The sequence below is a fragment of the Tamandua tetradactyla genome, chromosome 23 (genome assembly GCF_023851605.1).
Source record: "Tamandua tetradactyla isolate mTamTet1 chromosome 23, mTamTet1.pri, whole genome shotgun sequence".
NCBI lineage: Eukaryota > Metazoa > Chordata > Mammalia > Pilosa > Myrmecophagidae > Tamandua > Tamandua tetradactyla.
In genome coordinates this window covers 25,979,996-26,007,112 of record NC_135349.1, presented here as the reverse complement: position 1 = coordinate 26,007,112, position 27,117 = coordinate 25,979,996, and the positions used below count along the sequence as shown (strand labels likewise).

General features: G+C 39.9%; 1 protein-coding gene, 1 long non-coding RNA gene and 1 pseudogene across 4 annotated transcripts in view; 2 read left to right on the top strand and 1 right to left on the bottom strand.

Moving 5' to 3' along the window:
• Nucleotides 1-27,117, bottom strand: part of GTF3C1 (general transcription factor IIIC subunit 1) — a 114,266-nt gene that overhangs the window by 85,210 nt on the left and 1,939 nt on the right. For both annotated transcript variants that reach the window (XM_077141450.1, XM_077141451.1), the window contains exons 2-6: nucleotides 26,118-26,327; nucleotides 14,719-14,895; nucleotides 13,934-14,077; nucleotides 11,231-11,327; nucleotides 7,056-7,179 (exon numbers count right to left, since the gene is read on the bottom strand). In XM_077141450.1, coding sequence (XP_076997565.1) covers nucleotides 7,056-7,179; nucleotides 11,231-11,327; nucleotides 13,934-14,077; nucleotides 14,719-14,895; nucleotides 26,118-26,327 — 752 coding nt within the window. The remainder of the gene's footprint in view (nucleotides 1-7,055; nucleotides 7,180-11,230; nucleotides 11,328-13,933; nucleotides 14,078-14,718; nucleotides 14,896-26,117; nucleotides 26,328-27,117) is intronic.
• Nucleotides 1,484-5,006, top strand: LOC143667330 (ethanolaminephosphotransferase 1 pseudogene; annotated as a pseudogene). Its single transcript, XR_013167991.1, has 2 exons — nucleotides 1,484-1,699; nucleotides 1,827-5,006. The product of XR_013167991.1 is annotated as an ethanolaminephosphotransferase 1 pseudogene (transcript).
• LOC143667332 (uncharacterized) lies at nucleotides 9,764-13,850 on the top strand. Its single transcript, XR_013167993.1, has 3 exons — nucleotides 9,764-10,827; nucleotides 12,861-12,955; nucleotides 13,699-13,850. It is a non-coding gene; the product is annotated as an uncharacterized LOC143667332 (long non-coding RNA).

The following is a 27,117-nucleotide window of genomic DNA, read 5'->3' as shown; positions in this document are numbered from 1 at the left end:
TTCAATCTCCAGTGCAAGCATCACCTCTTCAAGCCATTGGGCTGAGTTAGTACCTGCTCATTCAGGTGCCCAAAGTTCTTTAAGAGACACGGAAGGATGGAAAAAGCTTTGTGTCTATCACATGGTGAGAAACCTGATAACATCAGTGAACCTTGCTTGCGGGCTCTGAACCAGGCACGTTTAAGACTGCAATGTCAGCCTGATGAAACCTTCTGCACTAGGTCCTGGCTAGTTACCTTCTGCTACTGGAAGTTCCAGGTGGATCTCACCTTACTCAGTCTCCATACATGCCTCCTCGGCCCCAATGATTGCCCTGTCCGTTCGACCATTAGTCAAGCTCCCAGCACTAGCCTTTGGGCTCTCCCAAGTTCAGGGACCATTTCCTTTGTTTCCCCCAGAGCCAGTGGCTGGCTACACCAGAGCAGGTGGCCAGAGGAAAAATCTCACAGCCCCTGACCACATCGACAGCCATCAGTCCTATTTCTGTAACAGTTCCCTGCCCCAGGTCAATTCCCCAGAATTCTTCCCCAGGCCCCCTCTCCTGCCATGTGGAGCAGCCAAGTTTTCCTGCTTGTGGTGGTGGTTGATAGCTTCTACTGCCTTCAGGACTGAACACACTTTGTTCCCATGGGGAGATGAATGGGGCTGTCTGCTGATAAAGAGGACCTCTCCCCAGGTGGCCATTTCCTGGGGACTGACACAGGTAAAGGCCCAGCTCTCAAGAGAGCTGCTTTAGCCCTAGCAGGATTGTCAAACACAAGAATTTATACCATTGTGGATTTTACCCCTTTGCCTACTCCTTTCAGCTCCGGGCTTTACTAGTTTTACCATATTAAAATGCTTCTGCCTCTTTTACATTTATCTGAAACATTAATGATAGTAGTTACTTTTCATTTTTTAGCTAGGGTCCTTTAATTACCTTTGTCATGTTTACCTGAAAGAAATATTACTTATTTTAGTTGTTTTAATCTTTCTTCCTCCTAGCACCAAAAAATTTCTAGGCTTTAAAAATTTCTGATGATCTTTTTCTATTCTTTTTATGTTTATGCTTACCCTTATCAGTTTTGTTTCTCTGCTCTGAAACCTCTATACTTATTTTTATTGCATTTTAATCATTCTTAATATGTCTCATTTCTCTTTTTTTTTCTTAGCTTGTGTACTTTAATTTTACAGCAACTTTTTAAATATCTCCTTTTGCCATTTTAATGATCTTAATTTAGTTTGGTGTACCCTGCTATAAATGCCTCTTTATTTTGTTTTTTATTTTTAATTAATTTTATTTTTTAACAGGTTTACTGAGATATAACTCAAAAAAACACACAATTCACCAACTTAGAGTATGTAATTCAATGGTTTTTAGTATATTCACAGAATTGTGTAACAATTGTCCTAACAACTGTTCTAACAACTGTTCTAACAATGTTAGAACATTTTTGTTACCTCACAAAGAGATCCTGCACCCTTTAGCTATCACCCCCAGTCCCTCTGTACTCTCTTTCCTCTCCCACCTTAGCCACCACTAATCTATTTTCTGTCTCCATGGAGACATTCCAGAATAGGGAACTCTATGGAGACAAAAAGTCTTGTGTTTACTTGGCTACGCTATTGTATTCTGTTATTCATTCAATATTATCTAGGTGCTTCTGGGAAGGTGTTGCGTAGATGCAATAAATTCACATCTACAAATCAGTTACTACAGGTAAAGGAGATTAGATGAGCTTCAGCCAATCAGTTGAAAGGCTGAAGAGCAAAAACTGAGGTTTCCTGAAGCAGAAATTCTCAAGACTGCCTGAATTTCCAGCCTGCTGGCCTGCCCTACATTTCAGATCAAGACTACAAGACAGACTCGTGTTTCACCGCCTGTCGCGGAGAGTCGCTGCCGAGTGGGCGCTGGGTTTTCGGGTCGTCACGATGGTCCGCTACGAATACGTGAGCCCGGAGCAGCTGGCCGGCTTTGATAAGTACAAGTACAGTGCTGTGGATACCAACCCACTTTCTCTATATATCATGCATCCATTTTGGAATACTATAGTAAAGGTGTTTCCTACTTGGTTGGCCCCAAATCTGATAACCTTTTCTGGCTTTCTGCTGGTTGTATTCAATTTTCTACTTATGGCATACTTTGATCCTGACTTTTATGCTTCAGCACCAGGACACAAGCATGTACCTGATTGGATCTGGATTATAGCGGGCATCCTCAACTTTGTAGCCTATACTCTAGATGGTGTGGATGGAAAGCAGGCTCGTAGAACCAATTCCAGCACCCCCTTGAGGGAGCTTTTTGACCATGGCCTTGATAGTTGGTCATGTGTTTACTTTGTTGTAACTGTGTATTCCATTTTTGGACGAGGACCAACTGGTGTCAGTGTTTTTGTTCTTTATCTCCTACTATGGGTAGTTTTGTTTTCTTTCATCCTGTCTCACTGGGAAAAGTATAATACGGGAATTCTTTTCCTGCCATGGGGATATGACATAAGCCAGGTGACTATTTCTTTTGTCTACATAGTGACTGCGATTGTGGGAGTTGAGGCCTGGTATGAACCTTTCCTGTTTAATTTCTTATATAGAGACCTATTCACTACAATGATTATTGGTTGTGCATTATGTGTGACTCTACCGATGAGTTTATTAAACTTTTTCAGAAGCTATAAAAATAACACCTTGAAACACAATTCAGTGTATGAAACTATGGTTCCCTTCTTTTCTCCATGTTTGTTATTCATTTTGTCTACGGCGTGGATCCTCCTGTCACCTTCAGATATTTTAGAGATACATCCTAGAGTATTTTACTTAATGGTTGGAACTGCCTTTGCCAACAGCACATGCCGGCTGATTGTTTGTCAAATGAGCAGCACCCGATGTCCAGCTTTGAATTGGTTTCTCCTTCCGCTGTTCTTGGTTGTGGTGGCGGTGCGCTTTGGAGTAGCCGCATACATTGAAAGCATCCTCCTACATACGCTAACAACTGCTTTTACCCTGGCCCACATCCATTACGGAGTACAGGTGGTAAAGCAGCTGAGCAGTCATTTTCAGATTTACCCCTTCTCATTGAGGAAACCAAACTCAGATTGACTAGGAGAGGAAGAGAATAAAATCGACCTGTAATCTACAGAAAGAAGTACTGTAAATAAGATGCTTGTAAATATTTCATCCATCACCATTGAACTGAACTAATCTGCTTGACAGACGTGGGAACTCAGTGAGAATGGCTCTTGGACACCAGGAATGGAATGTGATCTGAACTTGTGAAGTTTTGGGGCCTACTAACTTCCAGTTTATTTTATTTTATTTTTTATAAAACCATGTGGCTTTTTGGTTACACATAATGTACATTAGATTAGCAAAATGTTCCTGTTGATTTTCGCTCCATGAGTCCATAATGCTTGGTTCCTATCAAGTTAAAGATGCTTTGTTTTTATTTTTTAAATCCAAAAGTTGTTTTAGGAACAATGATAACATTCAGAAAACCACAATGTGTTTTCATATTTGGTACTTCAAAAAATTAGGTCTTAAGTTGTGGAAGCTATCAGTAGCCCAGATCTAATATAGGGAAAAGAGAAAGCAAGTCACCTTCAGCAAGGGATGCCAAATAATTACAGAACCATGATACAGTTGCCAAATACTGGTTTTTCTTTCCCATGGAAATGCTTTTTGTTCTCAGGTAGTAAGAGAGCTAATGTATACATTTGGATTCTCTAATATTCTGGCTCTCTTTGTTACAGAACAGATCTTGATAAGTGGTTTTTCTTTTAAAGAAAAATATTATATTGAAACTTAATAGAGAATGTGTTGTAATTATAACGCACCCATTAGCATGGTTCATTGTTTGAATGTGGCATTTTTTTCCCTTCAGCTGCAGGTTGCTGAGATTTGGTGCCTATGAACCATGACTGTAGGAATGTATGTGACAGTCCCAGTCTTATGATAATTATTTGTAGGGAATGTGGATAAAGTCCCTTAAAAGGGAAAATTAATTTAGAATTAGGAATTTCAGGACCAAAAAATTAATTCCTTTCTTCCGCTCTCTTTACCTTGGAATGTGGGGGTTGGGGAGAGTGGGTGCTGGTTTTTAAATTCTATACAGGATAAAACAGAGAATTCTCTCCCCCAATTTGCCCACTTCCCCACTTGAAGGAAAGTTTTGATATGTATGCTTTACAGAGAGAGTATGTACTCCCTTTAGTATAACTTGGAGTAACTTTTGAAATTTACTGACAAACATAAAAATCCCTTTGACTTCAATGTAGGTAGTTTTATAGATCACTTCTTTTCATGAATATGGATATTTTCTTTTATTTCTTTTTAATTTTGTCTTGGTGGTGGTGAAGACTACAAGACAGCCTGTTCTGTAGATTTTGAACTTGAGACTGCCACAACAACACTGCGTGAATTTCCAGCTGGCTAGCCTGCCCTAGAAATTCCAATTTGCCAGCCCTGACAATCACATAAACCGACTAGTTAAAACAAAAATAAAATATTTCCTACTGGGTCTGTTTCTCTGGAGAACTAACTGATAAAGTGGTGCTAACAAAGCCAACTTCCACAGGCTACATGCTCTGCTCACAAAGTCAAACACACAGGCCCCGAGTGTTGTTGTTGTTTTTTCTTATACACCTTTGGATTTTCCTTGGAGTTATATAACTTCATTTCCTACCCCACCCCAATTTGTTGGGTTTTCTATGTACCTATCACTAATTCACACTAGGACTCTCTGCAAGAAGTACAAGTTTCGTCTAGATACATTCACACACACACACACAGCAAGCGAACATTTCCATGGATTTCCATTCCTCCTGCATCCCTTTCCTCTGATTGTTGCTCTCATATCCTGAGGTTTCTCTTCACCATCTCCCTGGAGTTTTCCTTAGTCTTCCCTGCTTTCAGGATCCCATGGTTTCCTGTCCTTTGGTTTATTCTGTCATTTGATGATATACATCCTCCAGTATCTTCCTAAGAAAGGGAATATAGGAGATGGATTTTTTGAGATCTACCTGTAAGAACATGTCCTTATGCTCACACTTGATTGGTGGTATATCTTAATAAATAATTCTGGATTTCAAGTGCATTTCCTTCAGAATTTTGATGGCATTGCTCCAATGTTTTCCAACTTCAGTAACTATTGAGGAGTCTGATGTTCCTGTTCTGAGGCTCTTTATCCTCAAATTTCTGAAGTCTCAGCATGTTTGAGTCTTGGTATAGGTAATTTTGTTCATTATGCTAGGCACCTGATACATCATTTGATCTGGAAATGCATGTCTTTCAGATCTGGGAAAATTCTTTGCATAATCTCTCATAATCTCCTCCCCTCCATTCTTCTGTCAGCTTGCTCACTTTCTTCTCTCTCTCCCATCTCTCTCCTTCTCTCTGGAAACCCTATTTTGTGGGTGTAGGATCTTTTAAACTCACTTATCTTCACCTTGGCTCTCCTATTTTTTCTCTTTGAATTTTTGTTCTTTCTGGGAGATTTTCTCAATGTTATCTTACTAGCTTCACTTCTACTAAATCTTTAATTGCAATAGTTGCATTTCTTTTATTTCTAAGAGCTCTTTGCTTTGTTTTCTGCATGTCTCCTTTTTACAGCCTCTTGTTTCGGTTTCACAGATGCAGTATTTCCTCTTCTCTACTGTGAAGATTCTTTTTTGTTTAAATTTCTTCTGTTAACTGCTTTGTTTTTGTTTCCTCAGTTTGTTTTTCTTACTTCCACATCGGAGTTTTCCTAAGGTGCCAGTGAAGTACTAAAACACTGCCTGGAGCCCCTGTGTTCTGGAGGGTGGGGAGAGGAAGGAAGAGGATTCCATTTTGTAGGCCTCTAAACTTCAGTATTAGGAGGACTTTTCTCTTGGACTGGTCAGTTTCTGTAGAAATGAACTCTTCAATCTCTGGCTGTGGGGACTATCATTTTGGCTGCCAGCATTCTAGGCATCAAATTGGGAAAGGGAGCTGAGGGGCTCTTGCTTTTTAGCGTATGGAGATTGTCACAAACTCCCATTTCCAGCATAACACCCTGTCCCCAGCAAGATCTCATGTGTGAGTCTAGAACCCTCCAACGCATCCTTTCTTGAGTTATCTCAAGTCTTCCCAAGAAAGAGCTTCTTACCTGGCTGCACAAAGTAGGGTAGAGGACCTGGGAGTCCTCTGCTTCTCACACAGACTACAAACCAATCCTACTGTCTCCAGCCCCCTCCACACCTGTGTTTTCAAAGGTACCTAGAATGTCGAGCTTTGAGTTGCCAATTCTTGGCTCTCTCCCTTCCTGGGCATTGAGCTTACCCATTCTGTTAAGTCAGTTACCTTTTGTCCATCTCCCTTTGAACTTCCAAAATGTTGTAGACAACTCTCTGCTATGATTTCCTTTCCTAATCCTATCCTCTCTGTTCTGGTGAGTTCATTCATTTTATACCTCATCATCATGGCGGACTTTGGGTAGAGAGCAGATCACTGCATATATCCTACTTATCATCTTTTACTGGAAGCTCTGGTCCTCGGTTTTTTTTTTTAATGGCTTTTGTTAATCAGTAGGGGTAAACTGCATAGAACAAAACTTCAAGAATGGAGGGAAAATAAAGGTCTAAGGAAAGTTTTTAAAGTTTCATAGCCTATAGTCCTTAACTTTCTTAGAAGGTTCAAATCCCTACCTCTGCCACATATTGGTGGCTTAAGCTTATATAAGTTATTTAACATCACTTACCTTCAATTTCCTTGTATGTAAAATGATAATACCACCCACCTTACAGGGCATAAACTAGGTTCTTAAAAATGCTGGCTAAAGAATGAAAAGTATCTTGGTGTCAGAAAGAAAGGATGAACTTGGTTTTTGGACACCATGAACTTGAGATGTTAGTGGGACATCCTAGTAGGGAAGTTTGCTGGAAGTTAGCAGTGCTTTTATTCAGAAAATTTTTTCTGAGAACTTTCTACAGAAAAGCTCCTGAACCAGGCACTGAGGAATAGAGAGCTGAATAACAGGTGAAAAATCATTATACTTTAGGGCAGAATGTGAGAAGTGAAGCCATCCAGACACCCAAGAGCATATGAAGCATGGACTCTGCCTTTACCTTTCTTTGTCTTACAAGGTCCACGTTCAGGGTGAATTTCTTGTAATGGAAGAGACATCACCTTAGCCAGTCCAGCATTCAGCATGTACTGGTAGAGACGCTTAAATGTCCTTTCACACAGCCCCTGCCAAAACAAAATTTCAAAGCTACTATTGGGTATAAGCAAGGCGTTTGATACTACGAAGAGTCATGGAAACAGGCACAAGTGCAGGGCCTGAATAATTGATTATCTTAATTAACAGATTCAAGAAAGGATTCAAACAATTCTCCAGGTGAATAAATTCAGTCTAAAATGATTCCCTGAATCATTAAAAAATGAATTTTAAGAATAAACATTTGATATTTGCCTAAAGAGATACTAAATGGCTATGCAAGTAGTGGGAAGGAGGTAGATAATGGTAGAGATAAGAGACTTGTCACCATATATCTTTATATATTGTTTTGATTTTGAACCAAATAAGTGTATTTGTATTAAACATGCAAACACACTTGCAGGCAGTGGGACAGAAAAGAAAACAGTTAAATTTTTAAAAATGTAGTCTATCTGTGAAGCCATAACAAAATGATGATGAATATATTCATCCAAATGCTCTCATGCAAGGCCGACACAATCAAAATGATCATAAGTGCGTCCTAACTGCAGGGTTTTTCATCCACATGAAGTACTTTTATTTCTTTTTTTTTTTTTTTGCATGCTGTATGGTAGGGGTCACATTTCATTCTTTCTCCTTGTGAGTATACTGCTACTGCAGCACCATTTGTTGAATTTTTTTTTGGAGGGAGCATGGGGAAGTGCATGGGCTGAGAATCAAACGTGGGTCTCCTGCATGGCAGGCAAGAATCCTACCACTGAACTACCCTTGTACCCTCTACACAATGTATTTTTAAAAATTAATTTACTTGCTAACATTGAAAAGTGAGAGATTTTACATAAGAAACCTGATTTCTTGCTTCTCTTGACAAACTGAGATCTGACAACAAATCCTGGGACTGCAGCTCCTCACAGCGCTGACCGGCGGAAGCCAGTTCCAGCTGCTTCCCTTCAGAAGGGGCCACAGCCCTCACACTTCGGTGGAATGGCAGCTGCCATTTGCCACCATTTCTGTGCTACTTTTCTCTTATAGTAGTTAAGAAGAAAGTTAAATATTTGTCAATTCAAACTGTTATCAAAATTTTTTTTCTCCATTTGGTCTATTCCATTTTATTTATGGTCTTCCACTCTGACATCTGATTTTGCAATCCAGGAAAAGTAAGACAAGTTAGCACTGGGACTGAAAAGACAGGAGGCACTCATGACCAAAAGTTGCTAGTGGAGTCTTACCAGTTTCCTCTTACACACTGGGGGGAGAGAAAGGGAGCAAATGTCTGTGGGCTGCTACCACCACATATGTATATAATCAGCTCCCAGACTAGCCAGCACACTAGCAGTTGGGCGGCAGAACATACGGCTATCAAAGAAATACAGATGACTCACTTATGGCTCATTTAAAAACCACTGATGTGTAAATGGCATCTACCAATAATCTAGCCATGCCCCTTGCACTATGGAAAGATCCTGGAAAAATTCATCCATCAAATCCCAGCCCTCAACATATGGTACTAAGCCTTGCACCACTGAAATGAGGGAGAATGATGTAGTGTTGCCTCCTCTCCTGGTGGCCTGCCATCAAGGACGAGTGTAATTTGCTGAGCAAAAAGAAACGGAAACAACAAGACCAAAAAAAAAGGAAGCATCTACATTCATGGTATTGACCTTGTCCACTGGTAAGTGTTCCTAAATCCTGCTCAGCTGTCAGCTAGACATCGCCAAGCAAATGTCTCAGAAGATCTTCACATTCAATAAATCCAAAACTTCAATTTTTGCATGCTTCCTCCCCACCTGAACTTGTGCCTCTTTCTATGTTCTCTATTCCTACATTCTTTCAACAAGCACTGCTTAGCATCTACCTTGACAGGTACTGTCCTCATCTGGGGGGTTCAGCAGGGAACAAAGCAGACACAGTCTCCACTCCCATGGAGCTTGTCTGATAGTGCCATTCAGTTTCAGTGAATGGCTCGAGCCAAATGAAGGGGCTTCCTATTAAGGCTCTTTCTTCATTCACCTCTAAATCCTGGCCCCAGTCTCAAAACAGCCTGTTTGTTTCACCTCCAAAATGTTTCACAAACAATCCAGGCCCTCATCCTCACCACCTAATCTGAGGCAAGAGCCTTCCCCTCACCATCCGGACTTCATTCTCTTGTCCCCCATTCACCAGCTGATCTTCCTCAACACTCTTCTCTTCTAACTTCTCCACTTATAAACTGCCACCAGCCCCAGGTGTTTAAAGCCTAAAGTCCCAACTTTCTTTTCCAGCCACATCTCCTACTATTCCTCTCCCCCCAACTCCTTTTGTGCTGAAGCATTTTGTGATCTGACTACATGCTGGATTACTGGGGACCATGACTTTACACAACTCCAAGCTCTCTTCCTTTGCTTGAAGTGCCATTTCCTCTCTGTCTACTCAGAGGATACTTAATCTTCAAAGCCCAGGTCAATTTAAACTTTCTCTGTGAAGCTTTTCTCAGGTCTCTTGAGAGCATATCTCTCCATGCACTGAGCTCAGAGGCATGCTATCTTTAGTGTGTACTCTTGGGTCTGCCCCTTCCATTAGTCTACTCCGTGACAGTGTGAGACCTTCATCCTCCTTGATTTTTTTACTTCAATTTTATTGAGCTATATTCACACAGCATAGCTCTTTGATTTTTGTATCATCTTAGTGCAGAACATAGTTCTGACTCTAAGTGGACATTCACTAGATGATTTGTTGAATGAATAAACAAGTGTCCTAAACAAATCTTGTTGCATTCAAAAGTTCAGCGTTGACGTGAGACTAGGCCAGCCCCCTCTATCCTAAGTGACACTATAGCACAGATGGTTTCATTGCCAATGTTTGCATGGGTCAGACAAGTAACACAACTGGATGAAGTGGTGAGATTTGCTTATTAGGAAATCAAGGAATTTTCTTTATCCCTATAGTGGTCTCTTAAGAAGAAATCTCAGTCTAACTTTTATTTTCTGCTTTTAATAGAGACTGGAATAGAAATATTTCTTTTCTACTACAAAAACAGTGCACATGTAATGACAAACACCCACTGACTCCCTGCCTCGGGGTCTGACAGGTGATCTGGAAGGGTTGTGGCGAACTGGCTAGTGCATAAGTAGCATCAGCTTACTGTTCCCACGAGACACTGCAGGCCCAGATTTGCCAGAACTTCTGATTTTTCAACCTAGATTTTCATATAAACTATCAATTTTTTTAAAATGCTGGGTCAAATTTATTTATAACACTGTACAGACCAAATCTGACTTGCCAGCCTCCAGCATGCAACCTTGCTTACAAAGACTTGGGTGTATAATAATCCTAGTGATAGATAAGAGATCCCAGCCCCTCCGAACAATGAAACCAGCTGCTGGGGCTTTACCAATGCAGCACTGGGTGAGAAGAAGGATTATCTTGGTAGCTATAAATCTGACTATAAACTATGTCCCTTTGGGGACAAAATCTACCCTAAAATCTACTACATTAAGTTTTTCTAAAATAAAGTTTCAAATTTTACTTTTCAGCCTATAGGATCATCTTATTTCTCTCCCAGTTTCAAATGTTGGCTCTTTCCAACTTCCACTGAAGACTGTTTAAATCAGATTGGAAGCAGCCCCACCTCCATGCTTTCTTCCTTTCCTTTCTCACTTTCTCACTGTCTTTATCAGTCTGTGGGCACAACGGCAAAACAGGTCAGTAACGCTTTTTTCCCTATGTTGTCACCCTTCATTCCTAGAACAGTTACCAGAGTAACTGTGTGTTTTATACTATATTTTATATTATATTTCAGTATAAAACTACTGAGAACAAAATTACAAGCTTGATTATGAAAGTAAATCTAAATACTAAGATTTTCCACTCGATATGAACTTTTATAGCAGGTCCTAGGGCATCCCCCAAGGGAAAATCAAAGTCAGTCAAGAGCAAGAAGAATTCAAAGTAAGGACTGAGCACTGCCTCATCCTATAAGACAAAAGAGAATCCCATTTGTTTCATAGCTCAGGATAGTCAGCTCCATTTCTATTTGACAAAGATCTCCAAGCCACATACACAGCCAATTTAGTCCAGCACATGGGAAGTCCCCAAGCAACTCACCAGTTCTTCCCTCAGCTTCCCTAGGGTCTCTATGTGGTTAATCCGGGAGCTCAGCACAACTGAAAGCTTCTCCATGAGGATGTCATATTTGCTTCTCCTGTGAGAAAGACAAAGCAGTCCATTTTTATCAAGTCTGCTGTGAAAGACCACTTGTTTTTTTAAGACAAGACTTACGAGACAACATATCAAACTGCAGAACCTTAGTCTTAGGTCTCAAAAATCATCCAGCTCAGTTTCTGCTCCTCATAGCTGGAGAGACTGAGGTTTGAGCAGTTCAGTCTCATGTCCAAGATCACCTAATGACTCAGTGGCAAAGACTACAATGAAATGATTTTTAAAAACTCTTTACATTTTTATAATACTTTAAAGTTCAGGAAATATCTCATGTATTCCCTTATAGATCTTTTGGTGAGGAAGGGAAGAGTAATTATTTCATAAGGTTAACTAGCTTTTCCAAAATTCAGGCCCAATACGTAAACCCAGGTCTTCTAGCTCTAAATTCAAAGCGCTTTTCATGATACTTCCTCATGCTCTCATGCCTCTCCCATTTTGAAGTCCTGGTTTCTACTCCCCTTCACTGGTATGACTGACCCCATCTCAATCTCATTTTTATGGTGTGAAGAGTTTGTCATAATAAATGCTTCCAAGCTAACAGTTATCAAAGCAAGCTATTAAGAAGAGCTAAGGGCTCCCAGAGTGTGTGTGCCTAGGGGAGACTGGGCAGAGAGATGCAGGGAGGAAAACCTTGTTTGCAAGTTCGACAGGGGAACTATACCTTGGCTTTAACTATCCAAAGTCCTAGAAAAAGGGAGAGGACATGTATGGGACCAAAGACTGTATCCCTTCTCCATTTTTACTGTCTCTACATGAATGAAAAGATAAATGAAGGGGCAAACTTACTGAAGGTGAATTAGTACCAGACACTGTGACACAGTCATTTTAAAGAGGAAACAGAGGTTCAAAGAAATCAAGTGACTTTACCCAAGTAGCAAAGATTTAAATACAGATCCTGACTTAATCTAGTGTCCTCTCGTCCATTCATGGCTGCTCCCATGTGTTCTCGGAAGATCACTGGCTATATGCACCAGTTATACACTTGGTGATACAGTTATATAACTAATGGAGAGTACGGCTAGCTAATGAATTCATGAAGCAGGATTCTCTCCAATATAATATTTCCAAAACAAAGGTTTAAAGGCAAATTAGAGGTCCAGAACATTTTCAACAGTGTAGAGGTTTGTAGGGAAATTAGGAATACTGAAATATTGTCAGGAGGACACAATTTTCACTCCTGGAAACTTTAGTCAACAGTCAGTCTCCACATATGTAGTAAGCAGCTTCTTTGTGCTGAGCCCTGTGTGATGTAGTGGGTGCTGCAACTTATACTTAATCATGAATGCTCACCTCTCCTACCTTTAGAAGGCTACACCTAAGTCACGGGATTATACAAAGGGTAGCACCCCTGTCACCTGGTTAGGGGATCATCAAAGTATCATTTCCTGTGGTTTAGGGACAGGTCTGTGCACTCACCTCCTAAATTCCCCAGCATTGCCTGCTTCCATCATGGAGCCCCTGGTGGCCAGGCACAGCAGGGCTTGCAGCTCACTCACCCCAGTATCCCTTATCCTAGGCTCTGCACCAGCTCAACCTTCCCTCACCCTGGTTTCTGCCTTTCCCACAAAGGCATGAGGTTGTGGAATATAGGCTGAGATCTCTCTGCAAGTGGTGAGTATATATTTTTTTCCCATTCCTATGCCAAGTAATTAGTCACCTCAAAAGTGAGGATTAAAGAGCCAAAGATAACCTACTCGTTTCTGAGACTCCGTGGTCTTCAGAGGGAATGTGCATACTTTACCAGCTTGCTGTATTGTCAGGGCTATGAAACAGCTGTAATAGCAACACCATGCATAGTGATCATCTGAACAGACTCTCACCGTCTCATCCATCTGGGTTGCTTATTATGGCTGCGTGATGTAAAAACACCCAATCTGAAACTTACATAATTCAACTATAACTTTGCCAGCATAACAAATCAAATTCAACTTAGTTTCATTTTTACTGGAAAAAAAGCAAAACAAAACAAAAAAACTCACCAAAAGCCTAACAGTGCTTATTGTTGGGTTGTGGGGGTGATAGGTAGTCTTTGCTATTTTTCTGTATAATATCCAGGTTTTCTAAAATGAATATGACTTATTTTTAATATCAGACAGAAATAAGCAGTAAAAACTTTTTTGAAAAAAATCTATATCCCAATGCCTAATCTTCTTTTTCTCCTGAGTAATATAACTTCAATTCTTAATCTGGAATAAAGATTACCTTTCCCCCCCATTACTTGCAGCTAGGTACAACCATGTGACTAACTTCTGGCCAATAATATGTAAAAAAAATGCTGTATTCAATTACTGAACAGTGTCCAAAAAGGGAGAAAGCCTGTCTTTCTTTTTTACTTCCTCTTTCTGGATAACTAGAATGCAGACTTGATGTCTGGAACTCAGGCAGCCATCTTGGACCATGAGGAGTGAACTACAAGTTGAGGTTGTAGAATAGCAACATGGAAGATAAATGGCAACTAAAAAATAAATAATAAAATAAATAAATAAAAGCTATAGCCACATTCTGATTTGGCATCTATGATTTTTAAAGTCATGACACATGTGTCTGCAATCTAAAAGCAATGAAATGTTTTGTCGGCACCCACTGTACCTGTCCCCGTGGAATCTGTTCAGGAGGAGGAGGATTGAGTGCTGCTGGGCTCCTGTAGGCAATCGGATCACGTGGGACTGCATAGTAATGAGCCCGTTTTTGTTCAGGATTTTTCTGTGATAGTGAAGCTTCCCAGCATCAACCCTGGAGGGGAAGCAGAGCATAGGCAGTGTTAGTGTGTGTGCCGTGGGTAATTTCCACCCTACAATGTACATAATGTACACTTATGTCCAAACATAAGCACCAGAGCATACACCTCCTACCTAGCCAATCTAGGTAGGAGAGAACAGCCCCTGTGAGACAAAGGCCTTGAGAAGAAAAGCCATTCCTTAGCTAAACAGCACACCCCAGGGCATCCCAGGAAGGGTCGAAGGGGAGCTGGGGGTAGAGGCAAGAGTAAAGAGGAAGAAGAGGAAAGGATGGCTGGGTTGGCAGATAAAAAAAAGGTTAACATAGGGATCATCAAATGTGAGTCTCTGCTCCTGCAGGGGCCAATGACTGGAGTGACCACATATTTTAGTTTATAAAGGATGGTCCTGATTTATGCCTCAGGGTCCTCTCTGGTCAGTTCCACTTTTCACTCTTAAAGGGTTCTGGCTTGTACAATAAATTATATGGCCACCCTAGGGGTTCTTAAAAGAAATCACTGAACTCCCTATTGCCGTGGAGAGAGGACAAACTAGGTGACAGGGAAGATGAGTCAGTAAGTACAGTCACCCTGTGTTTAGAGGGTGGGGCACAGCCTCCTGATGAGCTCAAGCAGAGAAGCAAATCCTCCCCCTTACTTGAAAGCAGTGCTGTGAAGGTCTCTCTGGAGCTCCCCTTGCCACCTGGACCGGCCTAATCGCTCCAGAATGCAGTAGGAGAAGTCAGGGAGCTTCAGGTCAGGGTCCCCCTCCGAGCCTATCAGTGCCCTGTAGCGCATGTCCTGAGAGGCAACGATGATCAGTTTCTTTCCCCACCTGCACATCAGAAACAAACACCCAAAGAAATGAGTTTAATCAACTCTCAGAAAATGGAAATAACCCTTTTCAGCTGAACCTTAAAGAATTATCATTTTCTGCTTCTTCAAAGTTCATAATATCCCCAAATTAGGCAAGTTTCCAGTATTTAAACTGAGCAAACCAATCTTATTAATTCCTTGCTTAAAGCCCTCGCAGGTCTTACCAAAGCAGATGCAAATCCTTGGCCTGGAGGATGCTACACGATTTGGTTCTTCTCTTCCTTGCTGATTTCATCTCCTACCATTCTCCCCCTCACCCACAATGGCCTTTTTCTATTCTTTAAAACAAGCCTCAGGAGTTGTCACCCTTGTTATTTCCTCTGTGCAGCTTTCCTTTTTCCCAGACCCTCAGGTGAATGTTTCCTTCCTATCATTCAGGTCATAGTTCAAATGTCAACTCCTCAGGCTTTCTGGAAAATGCTAACTAGTGCTCCATTCCCCACCACCACCAAATTCCTCTAGATCATTTCCTGATTCTTCACAGGACTCAAACTTGCTGAAACATATATATTTATTTGCAGACATTCTTATCTGTCTCCCCTCCGCTAAAATACAAGCTCCACAAGGGCCGGCGTATTGCTGACTTGTGCATCAGGATATTCTCAGTGTCTAGAATAAATCTGGTCCATAGGAGGGGCTCTGTAATTATTTGTTAAGTGAGTGAACCAGACTAATAAAGAGTCAGAGACCTTGAACTGTGTAGTCAGTGGACCTGTCGTCTAGTTGAAGACCTTGGACAAATCATTAGTTCCTACTGGCATGATGTATGAAAAACAATGCTCCAAAGAAGGGCAGAGAGCATTTCCTAGAAAGGTGTTTTAAGATACTAACTTCTCTGCTGAGACCTAACATGCTTAACTGTGCATCCCTACCACTTAAATTGAGCCTCCACTATAGTGCCTGTTCATTTACACTGACTTGGGCACACTGGTCCACTCTGTTGATATACTTCAGGGTCTAGGCCTGCAGCAGTGAATTCCTACAAGAATGTCCTGGCAGAGAACCAATCACTCACTCACTCCTTGGTATGGAGATACTCAATTGGAGGATCTCCCTTTCTTGGATCAAATTCACCAAGGGTCATATATAATAGCTCACAAGCTACTGATACTTCTTGTTTGAGTCAACATTTGCTGTTCCCAGTCCTACTGTTTATTGTTGCCTGGTCACAAGGTCTGTCTTCAGTCACAGTCCACAGTTTAACAGGTTTCCTTCCTCCTTCCCCACAGCACATAACTTTCTGTCTACACCTAAGTGAGAGGAAAAATAAGAGGCTATCTCCATTTTGACTTAATTGCAGCTTCCTTCACATTCTTTGTGACCTTTAATTAGTCTTCTGCATAAGTCATGGATATCTTTATACTATGTCTTTAAAAAGAATGTTAGGTTGTGAATACATTTGAAAGAAAAATAGCCCACTTTACTGTCTGAATGCTACAAATTTAGGGCCTGTGCTCTCAGGTTCCAAAATAGGTTCATTAAATTAAATTGGAAGAGGGCAATCAGAAAAAATGTTTGAAAATAGGGGAGCTGGATTGCCGCTTTTTACTTTTCTTTTACTCAGATTCATTTACTACCCTGTACTATAACATTTCAAATGTTTTTCTTAATTGTTGCCAACTAGCTGATTCAATGACTCTAGCTGGACCTGATTTGCTGACTGTGCCTATCAAACAGGTTAATAAATACCAATTAAACATTATGTAAAGTACCAAAGACACCAAGATAAGTAAAAATGGATTCTATCTCCAAGGAGATCACAGTCTACTGAAGGAAAAAGATAAGAAAATGAACAATGACACTCTGAACTGCTCTGACAGAGAGAAATTCTGCCTGTCAAGGCCTCTGGCTGTGAATGGGGCATACACTGTGATAACTAGGAGGAAACTCTTAGGAAGTCTTGATTAGCAATAGTTTGGGCGAATGTTGGAGACAGGGTAAGGAAGCTGAACCTTCAAGGTTACAGAGGTAAGAGCATACCTATTCTGGGAAGCAAGTGATATGGCCAGGAAGCATGATGTGTGGCTGCAATCCAGAAAGCAGAAGGAGTTAAAGCCCAAATGGTCAGCGGGAGTCCACATCCTGAGCAGCTGTGCTGGGCCATGTATTTGATGACATAGGTCAGGGCTTAGAGCTTCAAACCCAACAGGACAGTATATCAGTCAGCGTGTATTTGTAGGAACTACTCTGTGGAAGGCACACTCTAGACCTTAAAGATGCAGCTAAGAACAAGATGGACAGAGTCCCTGCCCTTGAGGGGTTTAAAGTCTGGTGAGAAAAGACTGACATAAATAAATACTTAGATAAATTGTGGTGCTGAAAAGAGTAACATGATGGTGCTGGGCAACATAGGGATGCTAATTGAGGAGCTGAGTTGAAATTTGAATGATGAGGGGGTGGTGATGTTAAGATTTGAGGGCAGAACATTCTAAGCAGAAGGAATGGCATGTACATTAGCCCTCAGGCAGATCAAAATTCAGTGTGCTTAGGCTAACACACAGTGAACAGCAGAGAAAATGAAGGAGCTGAGGTGTGAGAGCTGGATGGGCAGAGGCAAGGTCAGAAAGAGCTTTAGAGGCCAGTGTTAAGAGGGCAGGGAGCATGCAGGAATGAGGATGCATGGCGTGGGGGAGCTGGGAGGTTCATGGCTCATGGGAAAGTAGGGAGCTGCTACTCAGCTCTGGCCTATGTTACCAAGCAAAAATTCAGTTCCAGGACTTCTAGGAAGATGATGGAATAAAGACAGGTAGAACTCACTTGTCCACCAAAAACAACAAGAGAACAGGCAGAAACTGTCCAAAGCAGCGGTTCTGAGGCTTGGATGACCAGAAAATGACCACTGCAAAATATAAGAGGTGAATAAAAGAGCAAAGAAATTATGGCTGAGAAATAGGGGTGAGTGAACTCAAATGGGAGCACAAAAGCCCAGGGGTTGTGTAACAGCTTGGGCTTAACTGGCCTGTGAAAAGCTGCACACTCCTTGATCAGCCGCCAGTCAGTGAAATTAACCCACTCAGGACCGCAGCAGAGAGTCACTCCTGGCGAGAGTCAGCAGACCATTATATCCATATATAGAGACCCTGCTGTAGTTTCCAGTGCCCACTACACAAACCCAAAGGCTGGCTGCTTCAGGCACCTGGATCTAGGGGAGATAGGGAAGCCCTCGCTTTGGGAAAACAGTGAGAAGCAGAACAGTCCTGAGTTAAATGTTGGCTGGAGAGGGTGGCCCTCTGAGGCCCACAGTCTTGAACTGGACATTGACCCAGTATGGACCTTGCCCAACAGGCTGCTGAGGTTGGGGACATGGGAGGTTGTGGGGAGTAGGTGGCTCAAGAGCACCATCTTCTGGGAAGACTACAAAAATGCAATCTGGCAAACTGCTTTTCTGTCGACCCTCTAAGAGCTTTCCGAAAGGGGTTGTATAACTTGAATGAGACCCTGGCCCTAGTTTGACTGGGAAAAGAGGGAAATCAACTTTCAAAATAATCTTTTCATGAAGAAACAAAAAGATATGGCCAAGCCAAGTGATCAAATTAAAAAGTTGGGGGAGAAACAGAATTTGGAACAACTAATCAAAGACGTTCAAACAAATCTCCTAAACTTCAATGACACCGTCAAAATATAAAGGATATCAAGAAAACAGTAGAACATAGGAAGAATTTGAAAGACTAGACAGAAAAATAGCAGATCTTACAAAAATGAAAGACACCATAAATCAAATTAAAAATATACCAGAGATGCATACAACAACAGATTTGAACAGGACAGAGCAACTGAATTCAGATGCACAAAAGAACAAACGCAGAAAAAATTCAAACTTGATCTCAGGGATATGATTGACAACATGAAGCACACAAATAGAAGAATCATAGGTGTACTAGAAGGAAAAGAGTAAAGGGCCAGGAAAAATATCTGAGGAGATAATTGCAGAAAATTTCCCAACCCTTACAAAAGACACAAATATGCAAATCAAAGAAGCCCAATGTACTCCAAATAGAATAAATGCAAATAGACCCACTCCAAGACACACATTAATCAGACTGTCAAATACCTAAGAGAAGAAGAGAACTATGAAAGAAGCAAGAGAAAAGTGATTAACCACATACTAGGGAAGCCACGTAAGACTAAACACTGACTACTCACCAAGCACATGGAGGTGAGAAAAATTACCAGCCAAGAATTCTTTATCAAGCAAAGCTGTCCTTCAAAAGTGAAGGAGAGTTTAAAATACTCAAAGATAAACAATGGCTGAGAGAATTTGTTAACAAGAGACCTGACCTTTAAGAAATACTAAAGGGAGTTCTGCTATCTGGGAAAAAAAAGACAGGTGAGAGGGGTTTGGAGGAGAGTATAAAAATGATGAATATCAGCAAGAGTAACTAAAAGATAAAAAAAGAGAAAAATCCTAGATCTGACAAATGAAAGCCAAAGAATAAAATGGTTGAAGTAAGGACAGCTTTTGCAATAATAATATTGAAAGTTAATGGATTTAACTCCCCAATATATATAATATTGACAGACTGGATTAAAAAATATGATCCATCTATATGCTCTTTCCAAAAGACTCATTTTAGACCCAAAGATACAAATAGGCTGAAAGTAAATCAATGGAAAAGGATACTCCACACAAGCAACAACCAAAAAAAAAAGCTGGTGTAGCTATTATAATATCAGTCAAAATAGACTTCATATGCAAAAATATTATGATACAAAGAAGAACACTATATATTAATAAAAGGGACAATTCATGAAAAAGAAAAAATAATCATAAATAATTATGTACCTCATCAAGGTGCTTCAAAGTACATGAAGCAAACACTAGAAAACTGAAGGGGGTAACAGACATATCTACACTAAGAGTGAGAGATTTCAGCATATCACTCTCTTCAATAAATAGAACAGCTAGACAGAGGATCAACAAGGAACTAGAGAACTTAAATAATATGATAAAACAAATGAGACCTAACAGACATATATAGATTGCTGCACCCCAAAACAGCAGGATATCCATTCTTCTCAAGTGCTCATAAAACATTCTCCATGACAGACCATATGCTGGGGCACAAAATTCTAAAAGATTAAAATCATACAAAGCACTTTCTATGATCATAATGGAATGAAACTGGAAATCAGTAACTACCAGAGAAGTGGAAATTTCACGAATATGTGGAGGTTAAACAACACACTCAAACAATCACTGGGTGAAAGAAGAAATTACAACAAAAATCAGGAAATATCTTGAGATGAATAAAAATGAGAATTCAACATATAAAAACTTAGAGGATGCAGTGAAGGCAATGCTGAGAGGGAAATTTATAGTCCTAAGTGCCTACAATAGAAAGGAAGAAAGAGCTAAAACCTTTTCTGTAACTGGACAACTGGAGAAACCGGAGAAAGAACAGCAAACTAATCCTAAAGGAAGAAGAAGGAAAGAAATAACAAAGATTAGAGCAGAAATTAATAAAATGGAGAATAAAAAAACAACAGAATCAACAAAATCAAAAGTTGGCTCTTTGAGAATATCAAAAAAACTGATTAACCCTTAGCTAGACTGACAAAGACAAAAAAAGAGAGAAGATGCAAATAAAGTTAGTAACAGTGGCAGGGCAGGGCATTACCACTGACCAGGAAGAAATAGATAAGATCATAAGAGGTTACTATGAACAACTGCATGCCAATAAACTAGACAACTTAGATTGTATCAGTCATCAAAAAATTACCAACAAAGAAAAGCCCAGCACAGAATAGTTTCACAGGCAAATTTTACCAAGCATTCCAAGAGGAATTAACACCATTCCTGCTCAAACTCTTCAAAAAATTGAAGAGTGAACATGACCAAACTTATTCTATGGAGCCAAGATCACCCTAATACCAAAGCCTGATATACTTCAAAAAAGGAAAACTACAGACCATTCTTCTTAATGAATATATATACAAAAATTCTCAGCAAAATAGTGTGAACCAAACCCAATGGTACATTAAAAGAATACACCAAACCAAGTGGGCTTTATTCCAGGTCCGCAAGGGTAGGTCAACACAAGAAATTCAATTCACGTACTACAACACATTATCAAATTGAATGGGAAAAACACAAGATCATCTCAACTGACACAAAGGAGGCATTTAATAAAATTCAGTATACCTTCTTGATAAAAATAATTCAAAAGGTAGGAATCAAAGGAAACTTCCTCAACATGATTAAGGACATATAGGAAAAGCTCACAGTTAACACTGTACTCAACAGTGAGAGACTATAAGCCTTCCTTCTAAGATTGCAAACAAGACAAGGATGCAAACAAGACAAGTCAACATGTTATTCAACATCGTGCTAAAAGTTCTAGTCTGAGCAATTAGGCAAGAAAGAGAAATAGAAGTCATCCAAACTGGAAGAAGACATAAAACTGTCGCTATTTGCAGGTGATATGATCCTATATTTGAAAAATCACCAAAAAACCATGACAAATCTATTTGAGCTAATAAATGAAGTCAGCAAAGTGGTGGGAGGCAAAAATCACAGTGTTTCTATACACTCTATAGTAATGAGCTATCCGAGGAGGTAATTAAGAAAAAAATTCCATTCACAATAGCAACTAAAAGAATCAAGCATCTAGGAATAAACTTAACCAAGGATGTAAAGTATACACGTATACAGAAAACTACAAAATACTGCTAAAAGAAACCAAAGACCTAAATAACTGGAAAGGCTTTCTATATTCAAAGACTGGAAGGTCAAATGCTGTTAAGGTGTTAATTCTATCAAAACTGATCTACAGATTCAATGCAATACCAATCAAAATTCTAACAACCTACTTTGCAGAACTGGAAAAGCTAGTTATCAAATTTATCTGGAAGACAAAAGGGGCCTTAAATAGCCAGATATTTCGAAAAGAAGAATGAAATGGGATTCATTATTTCCTGATTTTAAAGCTTATTAGAAGGCCACATGGTCAAAACTGGAATAAAGATAGATATATTAATCAATGGAAACAAATTGAGAGTTCACAAATAGATCTTCAGATCTATGGTCAATTGATTTTTTTGGGTGCATGATCTGGAAATTGAACCCAGGTCTCCGGCATACAAGGCAAGCATTCTACCGCTGAACCACCCATGCATCCTCAATTGATTTTTTTTTTTGACATGGGCAGGCACCAGGAATAGAACCCAGGTCTCCAGCATGGCAGGTGAGAACTCTGCCTGCTGAGTCACCGTGGCCCGCCCCCTCAATTGTTTTTGACAAAGCTTCCAAATACACTAAACTGGAACAGAATATTCTCTTTAAAAAATGTTGTTGGAAATGTTAAAATAAATTTAGTAGACTGAAATGCTAGTGATCAGTGAAAGGAAGGGGTAAGAGGTATGGTATGTATGAATTTTTTTCTGTTTTCTTTTTATTTCTTTTTCTGAATTGATGCAAATATTCTAAGAAATGATCATGATGATGAAAATACAACTATGTGATGATATCGTGAGTTGCTGATTATATATCAAGAACGGAATGATCATATGGTAAGAATATTGGTGCTTGTATGTTGTTGTTTAATAAATAAAAAAATTAAAAAAGCATTCAAGCTTTCTGAATTGTCAAAAAAAATCAGGCTATCAAGAATAACAATATATTTTAAGTTTTATCAATAAAAATATTAAAAATGAAAAAAATGATGTTGGGAGAACTGGATATCCATATTCAAATGAAGGAAAGAGGACCCCTATCCCAAAATTTATACAAAAGTTAACTTGAAGTGGATCAAAGACCTAAATATAAGAGTCAGTACCATAAAACTCCTAGTAGAAGATATAGGGAAACATCTTCAAGACCTAGTGATAGATGGTAGCTTTTTTTTTTTTTTACATGGGCAGGCACTGGGAATTGAACCTGGGTCTCCAGCATGGCAGGCCAGAACTCTGCCTGCTGAGCCACCATGGCCTGCCATAGAAGGTAACGTTTTAGACCTTACAAAGCAAGGATAGATAAAAATAGATAAATGGGACCTCCTCAAGACTGAATACTTCTGCGCTTCAAAGGACTTTGTCAAGTGGGTGAAAAGATAGTCAATTTAATGGGAGAAAACATTTGGCAACCATATATTGGATAAGGGTTTAATATCGAGACTATATACCCAATTATAACATAGGCAAAAGACAATGAATAGATATTTCTTCAAAGATGAAAGAGAAGTGGTATTTGTATTAGAGAAATACAAACAGGTTATTAGGGAAATGCAAATCAAATTCACAATGAGATATCATATCACACTCATTAGAATAGCTGCTAATAAACAGAAAAAAACAAGTGCTAGAGAGGATGCGGAGAAATAGGACCACTTATTCATTGCTGGTGGGAATGAATGCAAAATGGTACAGTCACTGTGAAAGACAGTTTGGTGGTTTCTCAGAAATCTAAATATTGAGTTACCCTATGACCCAGCGATTCTGCTACTTAGTATATACTCAGAAGATCTGAAAGCAAGGATACAGACATTTGCACACTGATGTTCTTAGCGGCATTAGTCACTTGCCAAAAGATGGAAACAATCCAAGAGTCCATCAACCAATGAATGGATAAATAAATGTGGTATATACACCTGAAAAAATATTACTCAGCAGGAAGAAGGAAGGAGGTCCTGAAGCACGCAACAACATGGCTGAATCTTGAGAACATGATGTTGAGAATAAGTCAGACACAAATAGACAAATATCGTATGATTTCATTAATATGAAGTAATTAGAATATGTAAACTCATAGTTATAAAATTAGGATATAAGTTACCAAGAAATAGAATGGAAGGGATTGGGGAGTGGTTGCCTAATAGGTACAGAATTTTTAATAAGGATGAACCTAAATGTCTGGAAGTGGATGGAGGTGATGGTAGCTTGAAATTGGAATTATAAAATAATAGTGCCGAATTACAGATGAATATATTTGAAAGGAGTTGTTTAAATCATGTATTTCATCAGATTGAAAGCTAGATTAAAATATGGGATTGTATAACACGATGAACCTTATGGTGGATGACATTTATGATTAACACTACAAATATAAATAAGTTATTTCATGAACTAGTACAAATTACGACACTTGTTACAAAGGGTTTATAACAGGTTGGGATATGGGGGAAGGAGTACCTATTGTAAACTATGGATTACAGTTAACAGTAATATCTTGATATTCTTTCACCAATAGTAACAAATGTACCATACCAATACTAGGGGTCAATAATTAGGGGGGAAGGAAATGGGGTATTTTGAGTTTTCTTTTTTTATGTTTGTTATTTTTCTTTTTGCAATAATGGAAATGTTCTAAAAATTGATTGTGGTGACTGCACAATGAGGTGATGATACTATGAGGCACTGACTGTACACTTTGGATGAATATATTTTAGAATATATATGAATATATTTCAAAAAAGTTTACAGTTTAAAAAAATTCAGTGTGGGTAGATACTGAGTTTTTCAAAAGAAGCTAGAAGTCCATATTTCAAAATCTTAGCAATAAAATAAAATTAAAAACAAATCAAAAGACCATGCTGGCCAAACAAAGCATGTCTGTGGGGTAGATTGGCTAGTTTGGAACCTCTGCCTCAAGTGACCAGGGTGTTATCCATCACACAGCTGCCTTAGAATAAACATTTCACAGTGGTGTCAAACGTTAAAAGGAGGAAAGACAGCAAGAAGGGACACAAGAGACTGCTGCTATAATTCAAGGCCAAAGGGAGCTTGAAAACAACTGAGGAAGTAGGGTCAACAGGACTTGGTGGCCACCTGAATGTAGGTGTCAGAGAGAATTGGGACCTAGGAAGATCCTCCAAATTAAGGCATGGTGCATAAGAATAGCGCTGACCAGAATAAAGAACCACTAGAGGAAAGGAAAGGAAGAAAAGGTGAAGAAGAATGATGATTTAACTTTTGCACACATGGAGTTTGAGGGGCACATTACTGAAATATCACATATGGCACTTTGGAAGAGAGGTTAAGGGAATAGATATCAATAGAGAATAATCAAACACATAAAAGTTATATGTATAGATGACATCAGCCCATATGCACATGTGTGACCATGTGAGAAGAGTGCAGAGGACAGAGAGCCCTTGGGAGCAGCTAGTATTTAAGGGGTGTACAGAGGAGAGGAGTCCACAAAGAAGCTGGAGATAAAACAGCTAGGAAAATAGAAAAATGAGACAGTCTGAAAACCACAGGTGGCAAAAGCTTCAAAAGCCCCTAATGGTATAGAAGAGCCTCAGAGAATAAGAGCCTACCAAGTGCACAAGTGCACACAGCCCTTGTTAATCAGGATCTTAGATGATCCCATCTTGGTGAAGTGATGAAGTCAGGCATCAGGCCTGCAGGGGGTTAAGGAATGAAGGGAAGGTGAAACAGTGAATGTAGCTATTTCTTTGGAGAAGCCTAGCTACCGAGACAGAGAGATAGCTCAATGACTGGGGACACAAGGTGCAGAGACGGTCTCGAAAGATGGGTGAGTTATATTAACGTGCTGAGCAGACAGGTAAAAGTTGACAATAAAGGAAAAAGATGGGCTGATGGTCAAAGGTAGGAAAGAGATGGAGACCAGCGCATAAGGTAGCATGGGAGAAGGAGAAAGGGAGGAAGAGGAACACTCAGATCACAGTCTTAGACAGGGCTGTCATTTCTCACCAACTCCTAAAATAAGAAGAGAGGGGAAAGAAGGGTGCACATGTGGAAAGTATGCAAGTTGGGGTAGAAGGTAGAAATTTGGAGAGTTCACACCTGCTAGTATTTCTATGATATGTAAAGAAGGAAGGGGGGTAGGGACTAATGGTGAGGAAGATGACTTGAGAAACACGACAATTTACGTTTGCCATTCTGGAAAACGGAAGGGACAATGATTGACACTCACAGAAGGGCTGCTTTGTAGCACAGGGCCCAGATAGGGCCAGAGTCCAAAACGCCCCAATCCAAATGTTGGCTGCTAGTTACGTCCACCAGGCACTGTGGACAGAAAGGAAAGAGAAAGGAGGACTCTGATCTCAAGAAGCCACCACACTGTATGATTTTCTGAACCAGGAAGCAGGAAAGGAGAAGGGTGAGAACTGGCATAGAGCAGGACCAATCCCCTCTGACAGAGACTGAAGCTGTGGATCCCATCCTAGATCTCCCAGCACAATATTGAACAATGAGGTTTGACGTGGTGCCAGCAGTTACCTGCCAAAGGCTTCGACCACTGTACAACGAGGCTGCAAAGATTTGGTCCTTATGTCATTGGTAATGTTCTTCCTCTCCTTAAAATACTGGCATGAGCCTTGGATGCCGTCCTTGTTCTCTAAGATCATGTGAATGGGGTAGACATCCTCCAGTGGGATTGGGTCTCTTCTAGACTCGAGAATTCCAGTTTCCAAGTCAATTTCTTCATACCTAAGGGGAAAAGCACAAAAAAGGCTCAGCTTCAGAAATCATACATGTCTGGCACATTCTTTTGACAACCCTAGTAGAAACAAAGAGTGAGGAGAGAGCAGCTCACTCAGTCTTCCTGCCTTACAAATACAGATAGTCCTCAAGCAGGGCTCCTGTCATGTCATTCCAGGTGACACAGATCTTTCCAGGATCCCCCAAGTTCATTCCAGGGGCTGGATGCTGGAACCTGAACCATCTTCTTTGCCCAAATCATGGTCTTTCTTGTTTCCTTCCCAATTTGGGGCCTAATCTCTATACCACAAAGTATGGACTTAGTGATTCAAGGTTTCTTCCTTTAAAATGTCATTTCTCTTAAGTTTAACTCTCTAGTAAGTTCACCGATTTTTATGGCTTCAATTACCATTTGCATGTTAACAATTCTCACCTTTGAATCATCAGAATTTTTCTGCCTAATATATCTTGATTCCACCTTCTCTCAATTCCCACTATGCTAATCCAGACCATCTTTCTGTCCAAGATTGGATTACTACAAATCTCTCAACTTTATTTTTTCTCCTAGTCTGACCTGTCCTAACATTTTTTCATCAGGCCACCCCCTTCAATGGCTTCCAACTATTATTTTTTGGATAAAGATGAACACTTTAGGTGTGATTTAAAGACCAGTGAATACCTCTTCAACCCTGTACCAGTTTTAGAAAAGCCATGTTTTAATCCTAATCCCATTTTGTAAAGGCAGCTGTTTCTTCTAATTCCTATTCAGTACTGTATGTTTGAAGTGTAATTAGATTAT